This window comes from Meles meles, chromosome 3 (assembly GCF_922984935.1).
Source record: "Meles meles chromosome 3, mMelMel3.1 paternal haplotype, whole genome shotgun sequence".
NCBI classification, from domain to species: domain Eukaryota; kingdom Metazoa; phylum Chordata; class Mammalia; order Carnivora; family Mustelidae; genus Meles; species Meles meles.
The window spans coordinates 87,483,737-87,500,217 of NC_060068.1; the positions used below are offsets into that span (position 1 = coordinate 87,483,737).

At 42.3% G+C, this 16,481-nt stretch overlaps 1 protein-coding gene across 3 annotated transcripts; it reads left to right on the top strand.

Moving 5' to 3' along the window:
• The first annotated feature begins 284 nt into the window (after nucleotides 1-284).
• CD180 (CD180 molecule) lies at nucleotides 285-16,163 on the top strand. Of its 3 annotated transcripts, none has more exons than XM_046001231.1 (3): nucleotides 285-486; nucleotides 9,374-9,540; nucleotides 13,504-16,163. In XM_046001231.1, the coding sequence occupies exons 1-3, from the start codon at nucleotides 394-396 to the stop codon at nucleotides 15,230-15,232; spliced, it is 1,989 nt and encodes a 662-aa protein (XP_045857187.1). In that variant the 5' UTR covers nucleotides 285-393; the 3' UTR covers nucleotides 15,233-16,163. The 3 variants fall into 3 exon arrangements, with proteins under 3 accessions (XP_045857187.1, XP_045857188.1, XP_045857186.1); XM_046001232.1 differs by having other exon boundaries at nucleotides 383-486; nucleotides 9,411-9,540; XM_046001230.1 differs by lacking the exon at nucleotides 285-486 and having other exon boundaries at nucleotides 9,209-9,540.
• Nucleotides 16,164-16,481: the final 318 nt, after the last annotated feature.

Here is a 16,481-nt window from a genome sequence, read left to right on the forward strand (position 1 = left end):
TATGGCCTCTCTTGTAGAAAGGGACCAGAAGCTGTTGGAGTTAGCCAAACCATTGAAGCTGGCCTAAGTCAATAAAAACCATCACACTGAGAGTGTGTGACATGCGCCAGAGGGGTGTTCAATTGATTCATGCTTGCCAGGAAATGCCCTGGACCATTTTGGGCTGGGTTCTCAGCTATTTTTGGCAAAGATCGGTGGTATGCAAAAGGAACTTCCTTTTTTTTTTTTAGCACAGACCTAGCAAAAACTGAGCAATCAACAGCATTTCTTGTTCCCTTATCACCCTTCTGAGCATCTCTCAGCCTGCTGAAATACTGAGGCCACTATACTTGGATACCGTTTCTCCACTCCAGGCACTGGATAAGCCCACCAAGCTGGGGTGGCCTCATTCTGATGATGGCTTCCCATGCCAGCTGCTTCCTATTGGCAGTGGTGTTTTCTGCCAGCTGTAAAGCCATCACCTCCTTGAATCAGATGTGCACTGAGGTGAGTCTGAACTGTGTCTTTATCTAGATTAAACTGCCTGGAAATTGTGAGATTCGACAGTCCTATCTGAGCCTTAGCCTCTCAATACCCACTGTCTTTAAAAGGGTGACACAGGGGGCGCCTGGATGGCTCAGTGGATTAAGCCGCTGCCTTTGGCTCAGGTCATGGTCTCGGAGTCCTGGGACCAAGCCCAGCATGAGGCTTTCTGCTTGGCAGGGAGCCTGCTTCCCCCCCTCTCTCTGCCTGCCTCTCTGCCTACTTGTGATCTCTGTCTGTCAAATAAATAAATAAAATCTTTTTAAAAAGGTGGGGGTGGGGTGCCTGGGTGGCTCAGTGGGTTAAGCCTCTGCCTTCGGCTCAGGTCATGATCCCAGAGTCCTGGGATCGAGCCCCGCATCAGGCTCTCTGCTTGGCAGGGAGCCTGCTTCCTCCCTTCTCTCTCTCTGCCTGCCTCTCTGCCTACTTGTGATCTCTGTCTGTCAAATAAATAAATAAATAAATTTTTAAAAAGGTGGGGGGTGACATGGCGGGCAGTGGTTTTTCTTTAGAGTGAAGAAGGAGACATAGAGCTCTGCAAGGGGATGATCTGGGAGCTTCTTCACTGGAAGAAGTAAGGGTTTTCCTCCTCTGCAAACATTTCCCTCAAAAGGATCCTAACTGGAACATAAGATACTAACAGGGGCTCAGAGCAAAGGGCAGCCCTCCAAACGTGCGTCTAGCTTGGAGGTGCTGTTTGTCCTACATCCTAGCATACGGCCACTGCCACAAACCACTTTCTGATGTCCTGGAGATTGGTGAAGATGGCCTGTGCCAGGTTTTAGAGCATATAAAGATCACTCTGAATGAGTCCGGCTTTCTCATCACATCAGACAGCCCTCCATCTGTTTTGTTAACCCACAGGAGTAATACTGGAGAATAGAGCCAGATTGTATCTTCTGTTTTGCTCCATTAGAATATTTACCAACTTGTGGGAAGTTCTTGAAGAAGGTAGTGAGAGACATAAAGGAGAAGGGCCTGTCTCTTGCCAACTTCTAAAGTGCTTCAACCTCTCTCCCCCTGAGGAACTTCTCATGATTCTGGAGACCAGAAGTCAAAGATCCACGTGCTGGCAGGGTTACTTTCTTCTGAGACTTCTCTTATGAGCCTGTAGACAGCCACCTTCTCCCTGTGTCTCCACATCGTCTGGCCTTTGACGTATCTGTGTCCTGCTGTATTCTTTTCCTAAGGACGCAAGTCATATTGTATTAGGGCCTATCCTAAACATTTCATTTTAACTAAATTACTCCTTTAAAGACTTTCTTTCCAAATAAAGTCACATTCTGAGGTACTTGGGTTAAGACATATGAATGTGGGGGCAACACAAATCAGCCCATAAAAGAAGGGGTCAAGGAAGAGGTATTTATCAACCCCAGAAGACTACCTCCTCATCATTCAAGTTGGAAGGCCAATTACACACAGGCACGTAGAGGACATGATAAAAGGGTCGGAGTGGGGACACCACCTCCTCAGTGACAACATCCTCAGGTAGGACAGTATCACAATCAAATTCAAGCTCATGGCGAAGCAAGCTATCTAAAATGTCCCCCTCTTAAGCCTACCAGCTCAACTCTTAAATCCCTGCATTGCTGCAAATCCCATGCAGCCCTCCAGAGGCTTGGCAGCCCTGAAGGGAGCCCTGGGAGATTCTGGAAAGCCTGTGGAAATACTGTACCACTCTCACTTCCTCCTGAGAACACTAGATTTCTGAGTTGTCAGTTTCTTTTTGCAACTGGCCCCGGCTTTGGCAGAGGAGAGGAAAGAGCAGCCGGGCGAACTCCTAGGCCTTGTGTTACCTATTCCATGGGCCCCCGACACTCAGGTGGCACAAGTGTTGCTGAGGGTCCCAGGATCTCCGGGCCTGGCCCTATGCTGCAGCAAGAGCTTTAGCTTTTGGTTAAGTCAGGTGAGGCTGAAACCTTTCGATACAACAACCTCCTGCAACTCTCCCTTCGAAAGGACTGATTTTCAACGCTTTGGAACCAACGCAATTAACACTGGATCTATACCTTCCTTTATATCCTCTCTTACATATGAGTTCTTGGTAAGAGGATTAGCAGGCTGTTTCCTGAGCTGTCACTCTATGAGACTACTGGCAAGTTGCTAGGGTACAAAGATGAAGGAGGGTTTGGTCCCAAGGTAAGGAACTTCTGGACTGCTGGCAAGTGGAATAAAAGTGGGAGTGGTGGGAGAGGAAGCTTTGGGTTGAAGGCTTTGGTTTTTTTCAAGTGCAGGTCACCCAATTTGCCCTGCTCCCCCCCTCACCTTACGTTCCTCTTTTGTTCTCCCCTCCAGTTTAAGCAGAATTAACCATGTCCTGTATATGTACTCCTGTGGTGGCCATTAGCTCATCAGGCCCTAATCTGAAAACAAGGCTTTTGTTTTGCTTTGAGTTTAGTAAACCTCTTATTGGAGTAAAACATACATGCAGAAGGTTCCCCAGTCCTAAGTGTATAGCTCCCTGAGTTTTCACCCAAGAGAGCACATCCATGTGACCAACACATAGATCAAGAAATACATATTCTCTGAAGTCCCTTCATGCCTCTTTTCCAGTCACCAGCCCCCCAGGGGCATCCAGTACTCTAACTTCTATGACCAAAAAATGATTTTGCCTCTTCATGAATTTTATATACAGGAGACCACATGGTATGTACTCTTTCGTGCCTGACTTCTTTTGTTCAGCATTAAACATGTGACATTTACCAAAGATGCTGCATAGAGCATTCATTTGTTTTTTTAATCACATACTGTCTATTTTGTATTAGTGTGTTGTGGTATTCTCTTATATTAGAGAACCACTATTTATTTATTCATTCAGCTGTTAATGGCCATTTGCCTTGTTTTTGATTTCTTGGCTATTGTAAATGCTGCTACCTTGGACATTTATATCTATGTCTCTAGAAAACAGATGTGCAAATCTTGATTAGGTATATACCTGGGTGGGGATGTATTTGGTCATAGGGTATACATGTATTTAATTTCAGTAGATATTGCCAAAAGATTTTCCAAAGGGTTGGTACCCATATATACTCACTGGCAATGTGTATGAGTTCTGATTGCTCTGTATCCCAGGAGCCTCACTATTGTTTAAGAATGTTTACCATTCTGATGGATAGTGAGTAGTGTATTTACTAGGATTTAATTTTCATTTTCCTGATGATTAAAGTCAGTACATTTTCAACTTCATTGGCCAAAGACATATCCTTAAGTATGTGTGTATATGTGTGTGTGGGTGAGAAGTGCTTCTTCTAGTCTTTTGCCCATTTTTCCCTTGGGTTATTGGTCTTCCTTAAATTGATTTGTTAGGGCTCTTTAAGTATTGTAGATTAAGTCCTTCATCAGATTGCAAATATCCTTTCCCACTCCATGGCTTGCCTTTCCACTTTCCTAGTGGTATCTTCTGATGAACAGAAGTTCTCGATTTTAATGTAGGTTAATTTGTTATTGTTCCTTTATTTTCAGTGCATTTCTGTCCTGTTTAAGAAATTTCTGCCTACCCCAAGGCCATAAAGATATATCCTATGTTTTTTAGAAGTATGCCTTGTATTTATTTCTTGTTTTTTTCTTTTTTAATATTTTATTTATTTGACAGAGAGAAATCACAACTAGGCAGAGGCAGGCAGAGAGAGAGGAAGAAGCAGGCTCCCTATGGAGCAGAGAGCCCAATGTGGGGCTCAATCCCAGGACCCTGGGATCATGACCTGAGCTGAAGGCAGAGGCCTTAACCCACTGAGTCACCTAGGCGCCCCGTGCCTTGTATTTATTTCTGTTGCTTGGTTTCATATTTACATCTATGGCCCACACTGAATTAAAATATTTCAAATATTTTATTTCAATGTTTCAAACCTAGACAAGTTCTAAAAATACAATGAACATCCATAAACACTTCATGTGGAATCTTCCATTGTTATATTCTACACGTTCTGTGTGAGTGTGTGAGTGTGTGTGTGTGTGTATGTGTGTGCATATATCATAAGTAACAAAATTAGAGTCATAACCAGGTATTTGGAGGCTGACAAATGTGCAAAGCATAACTAGAATAAGTGTTCTGTGATCTGAATTCTGATAACAGTTTAGATGAACTCTTGAATAATTACTTTGAAGCGTAGACATGCCTCTTCATTTCAAATGAACTCATCTTGGCTACCCTGTCCCCTCAAAACTATGGTAGAAGGCAGTCCTTCCATCCTAGGGAGGGGTGGAGAGTGCTTAGTAGAACTTCTTTTTAGGAGAACTCCAAGTTCACAAGTTCGCACATACAAAGGCTTCTGAAGAGTTGTCAGCAATACCATGATGTTGTGATGACCCAGCGAAAGGACCTCCTCTTGTGAGTGCTCAGCCTACATTATCTCATTAATCCTTATGGCTGCCCGGCAAACAAGGTTATCCCCCATCTATAGCTGGGGAAAAAGAAGGCTCAGAGAACACAATTCAGTGGTTGAGAGCTAGAATTTGTCCACAAGACAAATAGAAAATGAACTGCATATAATTGGGATGCCCTTTGCCTGGAGGTGTCAGGAAGACAACCAAATTTTAGGACTCTGCCCTCCTGGGAATATTTTGTTTTATTTTCAGAGCAACTGTTACCCTGGGATTTGATGCAGTCACACTGCTATCTCTCGGTAGAGGAGTGAAAAATGGAGGGAAGGTCTGCGTTTGGCACCCCAGACTCCTCGTGCAGGGGGAAGCTGGCCACTGTGTGTGCCGAATGCAGACAAGACATTCATTGGAAAGGTGGGAGTTGGCACCTGGGGAAACTCAAAGTGTTCAAAATTAGAATATTTCAACACTTTCGACAAGAGAAAATAAAGTGGGATAGCAGGAAGTTAGAGCTACAGAAGAAGGCAGCAAAATAAGATCTTGATTGAAAAAATGTGTGTGGGTGAGAATACTGGGAGGGAAAGGGATGGCAAACACGGATGTAGCCCTTGGAAGTCCTGCTCTGTGGAAAAGGCCCAGCTCCGACAGGACGCTAGAGGCAGAGTGGGTGGTACAGGTCCCAGTGCACATGGGGTCCTGAGTAAATGCCCCACGTCTGAGTAGCGGGGGAGGCCTGGGACGGCAGCTCTGAAGGCCCCATGGCCTTGCACAGCCCTGCCAGTGGCAGGAGTTCCCAGCAGCAAGCAACCCATCTGCCATGGAACCAGCCATAGCAGGAGTGAGGAGGTCATTTGCCACAGTGACCTCACACTGAGGGCTAGAGAAGGAGAGCTGGTTTCATGAGAAGTGCTCACACAGAACTCAGAGGAACCACAGGGGCTGCACGAGCAATGAGGTGTCTGCCTGGAGAAGCACTGAGCACGTGTCCTTGGTGGCCAGCCCCATCCAGGGGCAGAAGGGCCATAGCCTCACCGTATTCCCTTTCTGCCTCCTGCTCCATCCCTCTCTCTTGCATTGTCCTACAGTCCCGGAATCCTGCGCTCTGCTAATCACACTCTCACAAAGTTTCGACATGGATCCTGACAGCGAAAAAGACACAACTTCATTCACATAGTATTTCTACCAAAAATGTATAACCCGAATCAAATCAGGAGGAAAGATACGACCCCAAGCGAGGGACATTCTGTAAGATACGAGGCTATAAATAAATAAAATAAAGATGAAATAAATAAATTTCATATAAATAAAATAAGATGAAATAAAAATAAAATAAAAAAAAATATATATCTCAATGCTATGAGAGACAACAAAAGGCTAAGGAATTGTCTCGGAACAAAGGAGCCTAAAGAGCCATGAAAACTAAATGCAATTTGTGAACTTGGATTAGAAAAACAAAATTACTCTGAAGGACAATATTAGGACAATTGCCAAAATGTGAATACAAACTCTATGTTGGACAATAATATCGTATCAACGTTCAATAGTCTGAATTTGGTAATGGCACTTTGGTTACAGAAGAGATGTCCTTGTTTTTTTGTGTTCTTTTTGTTTGTTTGTTTGTTTTCCCTAAAGATTTTATTTATTTATTTGGCAGAGATCACAAGTAGACAGAGAGGCAGGCAGAGAGAGAGAGAGAGAGAGAGAGAGGCAGGCTCCCTGCTGAGCAGAGAGCCCGATGCGGGACTCAATCCCAGGGTTCTGGGATCATGACCTGAGCCAAAGGCAGAGGCTTTAACCCACTGAGCCACCCAGGCATCCCAGAGATGTCCTTGTTCTCAGAAAATTTAGGGGTAAAGGGACATGACATCTGCAATTTACTATCAACAAAAAAGAGAATGAGAAAAGTGAGTGTGTGTGTGTGTGTGTGTGTGTACTTCCTGCTTTAAAAAATACAATAGTCCTAGCACCAGGCTTGCTCAGTTGGGAAAGCCTGTGACTCTTGATCTTAGGGTTGTGAGTTTGAGCCCCACTGTGGCTATAGAGACTACTTAAAAATAAAATCTTTAAAAAATATATGATAGATTGCAAATGATTTAACACTGCTTGAGTGATTGCAGAGCATGGGGTGCTCTGAGCCACCATCCATATAGTAACTGTGATCGCACAGTAGTGTGAATATGAAAGCCAAAGGGGGAGGGGTGAGTGTGTGTATGTAGCTTAGGACATTCTCCAAAATGTGCTTGTTTTTTAAATTCTCTTATAAGCTGAGATTCTTGTCATTTGCCTCTTTCTCCCGGGAATCAAAGGCAGAGAGTTCATGGTGGCTCGTACCTAAGTAGAGATTAATGTCTGACACAGACAGGCTCATGCCGGGTTTCTCAATACTCTGTGGTGTGTCATCCATTGGTTCTCAGTTTTTCACTGGGCTGAAACTGAGCTTTTTCATTCATCTGCCTTTGAATTTGCTAGAAGCTCCCTCAGGCCACTGGCTCAGTAGAGCTCCTGCTGGATCCTCAACTTTTTGAATGATATTATTGTAGTCAAGTGCTCAGCAAAGCAAAGAAGTGGACTGATTTAGGTGTCATGGGCCCTTCTATATTCAGGAGAGGGAGGGACATACCAGCATGGCACCTTTTGCTGAAGGAACAGACGAATCAAGGAATGGAGTCCCTTTCTTTAAGTGTTATGTGACATCAGTTATGCCAGTGGAGACCAGAAAAGCTATTCCAAACCTTAGCAGCTACTGGGTCTAGCAACCTGTGTTCTTCCCACCACTCCACTAAATCTAAGTTTTAAATGCAAAATGTGCGTTTCAAGGACATTAGGTGGATCTGTGGCAGTGCCTACAGGACTTTGGGTCTCTAAAATGGGTCTGAAGAATGAATTGCAAGGAAATAGAAATACCAGCATTTTCATCAGTGTCATTTATAACATTATCACTACATAGAAGAAAACTGGTGATTTCCTGTAGATGAGCACGGTCACTCCACATACAAAAATGAGCACCACTACACAGAAGCTGGAATTGAGCAGAAAGCAATGAAAATAGTGACATCTCTACAACATCAGGCTTCACAGTGAAGGAGAATGTGCTCAGTTTTCTGTTTCCAACAAAGTGGGACTGTTTGCAAGTCAGTTTGAGGACAGCTGATGAGCTACAGTCTGCAGACTGGGGCTGTCTCAGGGGGGTCTCTGGTAGGACCACTGTGTGGTGAGGGCACAGGCAGGTGTGAAAGAGTGGGTGGAATTGCATGCAGTCCGACGTGAGGCGAGAGATGCCCCCAGGTACACTTTTCTGCAAATCATTTCTTTCTTTCCCGGGAGCCTCCTCGTGCAAAATAAACTCCATCATAGGTTCAGCCTGCCCCATGTCCCTTCATCCTAAGACATCATCCAGATAAATTATGACCAACCCCTTCCCACTTTCACTTAGTTGTTCCAAGATTTGTGAGGCAGGGCATCTAACAAGCAGCGATGAGCAGAATTCAAAATACTTGGCTCCCATGGAACCTAGGAAGAGGCAATCCTCTGAACTTAACATGCATGGCTGTTCCCCAATGCTGGGGTCTGGTATCTGTAGCTTGTGGTCCAAAGATCCAGAAATGAGTCATGCTTCAAAGTTGCATGGTCTCATGACCTATGGGCTATGCCACACTGCTAGTTTGTTTAAATTGTGTGTTAAAGAAAAAAAATTTTTCTGATGTAGTGCTCAATGATTCATTAGTTGCATATAACACCCAGTGCTCATCACATCACGTGCCCTCCTTAAATATTAAGAAAATTTCTAAGCAGATACAGAAGTCATTAGTTACAAAGAATGTCCATGAATATATATCTACATTCAACAACCATCAATATTTTGCCTACTGATTTCATCTAACCATTCCTCCCTTCCTTTTTGCCCTGAGCATTTTAAAGGAAATCCCCAACATCAAGTCATGTTATCCAGAAATACTTCAAAAGGCTTCTCAAAAGAATGTGAACATTGCACTTATAATTAACAAAATTCACAATTCCTTAAGATCTTCTAATTTCCCAGCCTCAAGATTTTCTTGATAGCCCAAAAAATGTCTTTTCCTAATGCGTTATTTGAATCAGAAAAGGTAGCATAAAATATGCAACATAATACCTACCATATACCATGTACTACGTACCATATATGACCATTCTGTACCTGGCTTTTTACCCTGACAGCATAGCTGGATATCACTCCATGTCCGCATGTGGGGATCTTCCTCATTCTGTCTTCATCTGCAGAAGCTTCCGTCTTGTGAATGTACTGTATTTCATTCAACAAGTCCTGTATTGATGAATAAGCTGGTTACTGCCCATCTTTTAGTATCACAAAAATTACAAAATTACAAAAATGACGAAAGCAAATCATCTTTTGCATGAGCCACGGTGTGTCTTTGCAGGTATCTATTTGGTAAAGGTCACTAGAAGTGAGATTGCTGCTCAAAGGATAAATGTAATTTTGCTAGTCGATCAAATTACCAACTCTGTTAGGGATTTACACTGTTTTTCTCATCAGAAAGAAGCCAACAACACATATAACTGTGAAAATTTAGGTCTCACGGGAGTTCCTGACACGCTACCAAATACAACAGAATTTTTGGAATTTGGCTTTAATTTCTTACCTACACTTGAAAATACAACTTTCAGCAGACTTGTAGATCTGATCTTCTTGGACTTAACCAGGTATGTATCTGAGTTCCTCGTCTGTATTTGATGTTTTACTTATGTAATAACACAACTTGCATTCAAATTGTTTCCAGGATCTTCTTTTGGGAGTGCAGGGACACTCTATCCTTCATGTTTACTCTTTCCCAGGAAATGTTTTTATGCAGGTGAAATGTAATATTTTAAAAAACCCAGTCAGTAGAGAGAAAAGTGGATTATTTTCAAAATAGATTGCATCAGCAGTGTTAAGAAGTTCTAAGGAATACTGATAAAAAAAAAACACTGAAAACAAGTCTGTATTAAATCAGATACCATAGTTTATATTGGGTAATGACATTTTAAGAAAAATTTACAGGAGAAACACATAAGCTACTAACCCCCCCTCCCCCCCCCCCCCCCCCCCCCGCAGATTGAGAAAAGATTTCCATTTAATTTTAGAAGCAGAATCAGGATTCCAAATGCTGAATCAGTGTTCGTGAATCAGTGGGCAGAAGTATCACAAGAAAAAAAGGGAAGAAACCAGAAGGGAAATAGAGCATGCACGAGTGCGCGTGTCCATGCCTGTGTGTTTGTGTGTGCGTGTGTCTGTGTGTGTGTGTAAGATGGGAAAGGGCTTTCCACGTGGATGGGGTCTACACCCCTTGTAGCAGCTCTGTTTCTTTGGTGTCTCAACCCGAGCTTCTCCAGAGTGGCAGAGCCTTCATATCCCCAAGACTATTTCATCTTTATAACCGCCCCTGGAAGGTAGGCATGCTGAATATTACGTAACTCATGTTCAATGAGGAAATGGAGGCTCAGGGAGACTCTGTGAGTTTGCTTAGGGTCACAGAGTAAGTGAACTAGGACTCTGCTCTCCTGACTCCCAGTCTAGATTCCCCCAGAGAACCTCAAGCCACCTCCACGGCCAAGATTCCACCAGCTGCCTTGCAATACCTCACTGATACAAAGCCTTGCCTTTTCAGACAGGGACAGAGATCATTCTACTATCTACCCTTTGTGCCCTTGAGATATTTACTTTCCCTCTACCTTACCATTTCTCAATTTTAGATGAAATGAGTTTGACCACATTTCTGAGGAATGCATGGGGCCAGGACAGTTTGTCCAGCTAGAACACTCTAGGTTTCCTCTTCTGTTATTTTCAAATGGTGATACAGATAGGACCTCATACTTTCTAAACTCCCTCTCTCCGTATCTCCCCAGCCCCTGCCTCTTACGGGGCCACCAGTCAGACACTATTTTTTATTACTTTAAAGAGCCACTTTTTTTTTTTTTTTTTTTAGCTCTATCAACATGTTTTCTGTTTTGTTTTTTTTTCTTTGCTCATTCTTCCATCTCACTTTTCAGACTTTCTCTTGGAACAATTTCCCTTTTTTCCTGAGGTACATAACAATTTCTTTAGTGAAAGTCTGTTAGTAGTCAACTCCCTTGGTTTTTGTTTTTCCAAAATTGTCTTTATTTCACTCTGATTCTTGAAAGACAGTATCTCCTGACAAGATTCCAAGTTGGTAGTTATTTTTTTCAGCCCACTGGTGCTGCCGTTCCATTCTCCCCTGGCTGCTGCTAGATAGTCATCTGTCTGTGTAATCACCGTACACATGCAGGTAATCTTTCCTATCTAGGTGTTTCCAGTAGTTTCTCTTCGTCTTTGGCACTCTGTAATATCAGTGGTACACTGAGTAAATCACTGGGCTTCTTGAATCCGCAAATGGTGTCTTTCATCAATTCTAAAATATTCTGGCTGTTGTTTGTTTGAAACTTGGCCTGCTCCCATTCACTCTTTCATCGTCTCTGGATGTCTGATTTGATTTATACTGCATCTTCTCATCCACCCTTCATATATGTCAATATGGCCTTCTTGTTTTCCACCTCTTTGGTGTTTTGGACTATATTCTAAGTAATTTTCTCACATCTACTTTTAGTCCATTAGTTCTTCCTCAGCTTTGTCTAATCTCTTGGGTAAACTGTCCTTGGTTTTTCAATTTCAGTAACTTCCTACTTCAGCAAATTTCAATGACTTCATTTTATAAATATATCACATCAGTTTTAATAAGTTTTTCCTTCATCATATGATTGGTTTACACTGTTTCCTTTAAACATATCAAACACATGTTTGATAGAAATATATGCATTATATATTCTGATAATATATATCAGGTATATCACATATTCTTTATAAATCATATATATATGTTATGAGATGTACCTCTTAATTCCAGTATCAGCTGTTTGTTTTAACCTGATTCTGTAGAACATTTTTTAAAAGGATTTATTTATTTGCTTAAGAGAGAGAGCATGAGCAGGAGGGACAGAAGGACAGGGAGAGAGAACTTCAAGCAGAGTCATGCTGAGCACAGAGCCTGACACAGGGACTCTATGCCATGACCCTGAGGTCACAACCTGAGCAGAAACCAAGAGTCTGATGCTTAACCGACTGCACCACGCAGGCCCTTCTGTAGAACATTTTTTTTTTAACTGACTTTGACTAACTAATTCCCTTATGTCTTCAGTGAAATGTTACTTTGAGCTCATTTATCAATTGAAACTTGATGCAAATCTTTGTTTAAAATACTTTCCTGGAATTACACAATGGCATTATGGCTATAGAAAATAAGCCTATATTTTTTGGAGATGCATAATAAAATATGTACAGGATATCTAGGATCTGATTTAAAATAATTCAGGAGGGAGAGGTGGAAACAGAAGAAGCAAAGAAGTGTATGTGGCCAAATCTCAAGCACCTTTGCCGCTGTGTGATAGATGTATGAAAGTTTATTGTACTATGATCTTGACTTTTGTGTAAATTTGAAAGTTTTCCATATTAAAAATTAATTAAGTAGGTATATAACTCCCAAAGTAATTTCCATTTACTTCTTCCCATTACCTGAAGTCACTATAATCCTGGAGTCGCTTGAAACTCAATTTTCTACACGGGCTTCTTTTGGGTGGCTCACAGACGGAGCATCAACTCAGGCCACAATCTTCAGGAGTGGAAGCTTGTAGTTCGAGAATCTCAGAAGAGACTTCTCTCATTATTGCTGTTCCATCCAGAGCTATGGCCAAGAAAAACACATATCCTCAAGATCACCCTCTATGAACATTTTTTTTAAGATCATCCACTGAAAGAATCCTTTTTGAGGGTCTTGGTCTTGATAGGTTTTTGATAGGACCTCCTACTCTGCTTGGACCTTTGTCTCCTGCCATGGTGCATGTGGCTTATCACAACTCAGTCTCTAGGCCATCAAAGACTGGCAGACCTTGGCAGATATGACAAAGCTAGCTCCAAGGCTCACTTGCTCCTAGGGATTCCAACTTTTTTTAAGGAAATCAGAATTCTAAGGAATTTCCTTCTTGATCTCCAGGGGAGTTGTGTGTGTGTGTGTGTGTGTACATGCACGTACATGCCCACACCCATGTGTGCATGCATAATCCAGTATTTTCAGGTGTAATACCAGGATGAAAACTCTACTATTCCATATTTCTATGGAGCATTTTCATATGTATCATTTGACTAACAACTGTTCCTCAAAGTACTCACCATTGCTATACTTTATAGGTAAAACAAAAGAGGTTGAGATAAGTTGTGATTTGCCTAGAATGAGATACATATACTACTTATCATGTTTTATATTATACATTATATATAACATACTGTATATTACTTAAAATAGTAAATGGTTGGATTTTGCCTAGAATCAAACCATTAACTCTTCCCTAAAGTCCAAACACAAACCTTGAAGAGTTCCATCCAAAGGGGCAAGGTATCCGGAAAAAAAATTCTAAATCAGAGTTTTCAGAATTGAGGCTAGACATTAATTCACAGATGATCTGTTGGTACTTAAGAAAGTTTTTAATGTTTTATTTCAAGTAACAACATATAGTGTTTTTACTAAACACAAAAGATGGTCCTGTTAATATAGGTCACCGTGACAGAGTTTTTCTTTTTTCCAACTAATTATTGTTAAATACTATTACCTTTTCAAGGTGCCAGATTAACTGGGTACATGAAGATACTTTTCAAAACCATCATCAATTGAACACAATTGTGCTGACTGGAAATCCTCTGATATTCATGGCAGAAACCTCTCTTAACGGGCCCACGTCACTGCAGCATCTTTTCCTAATCCAAACAGGAATATCCAGTCTCGAGTTTATCCCAAGTCAGAATCTGGAAAACTTGGAAAGCTTATATCTTGGAAGCAACCATATTTCCTCCATTAAGTTCCCAGAAAACTTCCCAACCCAGAATCTGAAAGTTCTGGATTTTCAGAATAATGCTATACACTACCTCTCTAGTGAAGACTTGCATGCTCTGGAGAAGACCACCAACCTAAGCCTTAATTTCAATGGCAATGACATTAAAGGCATTGAGACTGGAGCTTTCCGTTCAAAAATCTTCCAAAGTTTGAATTTTGGAGGGACTCTTAACTTGTCTGTTGTATTAAAAGGTCTACAGAACTCTACTACTCAGTCTCTCTGGCTGGGGTCATATGAGGACACGGATGACGAAGACCTTACTTCAGCCATGTTTGACGGACTTTGTGAAATGTCTGTTGAAAGCATCAATCTGCAGAAGCAATATATCTCTGATATCTCATCTGCTACATTTCGGTGCTTCACTCAACTCCAAGAATTGGATCTGACAGCAAATCACTTAAATGAGCTCCCCTCTGGGATCAAGGGGATGAAGGCTCTCAAGAAATTAGTTCTCAATGTAAACGGATTTGACCAATTGTGTCATATCAGGGCTGCTAGTTTTCCATCCCTTCTAGACCTCTCTATCAAAGGCAACAAGAGGAAACTCGACCTCGGTGCCGGCTGTTTGGAAAAACTAGAAAATCTTCAGAAACTTGATTTAAGCCACAGTGATATAGAGGCTTCTGACTGCTGCAATCTTCAACTCAAAAACCTGTCCCACTTACAATACCTAAACCTCAGCTACAATGAGCCTCTTGGACTCCAGAGTCAGGCGTTCAAAGAATGTCCTCGGCTAGAAGGTCTAGATTTGGCATTTACCCGCTGGTATGTTAAGGGTCCACAAAGTCCTTTCCAAAACCTCCATATCCTACAGGTTCTGAATCTTTCTCACTGTCTCCTGGATACCAGCAATCAGCATCTTCTAACAGGTCTGGTGGATCTCCGCCATCTAAATTTACAGGGGAATCACTTTCAAGACGGGAGTATCTCAAAGACCAACCTACTTCAGACTTTGAGGAGCTTGGAGATTCTTATTTTATCCTCCTGTGACCTCCTCTCCATAGACAAGCAAGCATTCCAGAGCCTTGGAAAATTGAGTCATGTTGACTTAAGCTACAACAACCTGATGGGTAATAGTATTGATGCTCTTAGTCATCTTCAGGGAATCTACCTCAATATGGCTGCCAATAACATCCATGTCATCCCATCTCATCTCCTCCCCACCTTGTCCCAGCAGAGCACCATTAATTTAAGTCACAATCCCCTGGACTGCACTTGTTCAAATATTCATTTTATAACATGGTACAAAGAAAACCTACAGAAATTTGAGGCCTCGGAGGACACCAAGTGCATAAACCCCCCATCTTTAAAGGGAGTTAAGCTGTCTGATGTCAAACTGTCTTGTGGGATTACGGCCATGGGCATTTTCTTTCTCGTAGTGTTTTTATTCTTGATTGCCATTCTGCTCATTTTTTCAGTTAAATTCCTTCTGAGGTGGAAATACCAGCACATTTAATGCTGAACGCTTCTAGAGATGTCAAGTCAATATGTTTATGAAAATGCCCTAAGTAATGGAAGAGTTGTCTGTTCCTTTTCAGCCTGGCAGACTTCTCGGACTGGTTCCTATAGCTGAGCAAGGATTCACTGTGCTTCTCTGAGTCCTAGAGCTAATGAACCTTCCTGGAACTTCAACGGACTAGGGCTAGGGGGCCCAACAACAGCTGTGAGAGACCCAGAGCCATTTCTTCACGAGGAAGGTGGTTGGAGGAACTGTGGCAGGGAAAGGCCAGGAGAGGAATGCACAGGAAGCCATCTCCCTTCTGGTTGTGGACACCCCTCGAAGCAGCTCCTACCATAACTCTAAGAGGAAATCAACTCCTCCAATTAGGTAGTGCAGACAGCCCACCCAAACTCTGTCTCCCACAGCTTGGACATTGTGCTTGGCTCAATCCTCAGTAAGGCATATTTACTTGAAAAATGTGTTGAGGATAAAGTCTCGAAGCTTACTTTAAATGGAAAAGGGGATACACAGCGAATTTAAAAGAAGAGGCTGAGAAATGAATCTGACCTAAAATCGACTTCACTGATCTCTTTAATCCTTGGGTCTCTAAGGCCTCTACAAAGCAGCTAGGGTGCAAATAGCTACCAAAAAAAAAAAAAAAAAAAATGCACCCCCTATTAGCCCCCCAGCCCCCAACATCTAGTTTTGCTCCATTGGCTGCCCTCTCTTCAGAACACCAGAGGCTCCTTCTACCTATCTGGGGCGCTTGCTCTTATGTTATAAATCCTACCTTACACATGGGCTGTGGTCCAAATGCTCTTCTCATTCGGATGTCTGATCCTTAGAAGCTTCATTCCCACAGGAGCTATGAAATAAATAGTGCTGGGGCGCCTGGGTGGCTCAGTGGGTTAAAGCCTCTGCCTTCAGCTCAGGTCATGATCCCAGGGTCCTGGGATCGAGCCCCACATTGAGCTCTCTGCCTGGTAGGGAGCCTGCATCCTCCTGTCTCTCTGCCTGCCTCTCTGCCTACTTGTGATCTCTGTCTGTCAAATAAAAAAAATAAAAAATAAATAAAAAAAAAAAAAAAAGAAAGAAAGAAATAGTGCTTCGGTTCCCAGACCAGCTCTCAAAACTATTCACCTGGGACAGCAATCAAGACAGCACATTTACATTGAAAACCAGTGGAAAAAAGTTTAGTTGTAGGCTAGCCTTCCAGAACAATAAGCTGGCTTACTGAGCTTCCGGTGAGGGTTGGGGTGTCAGC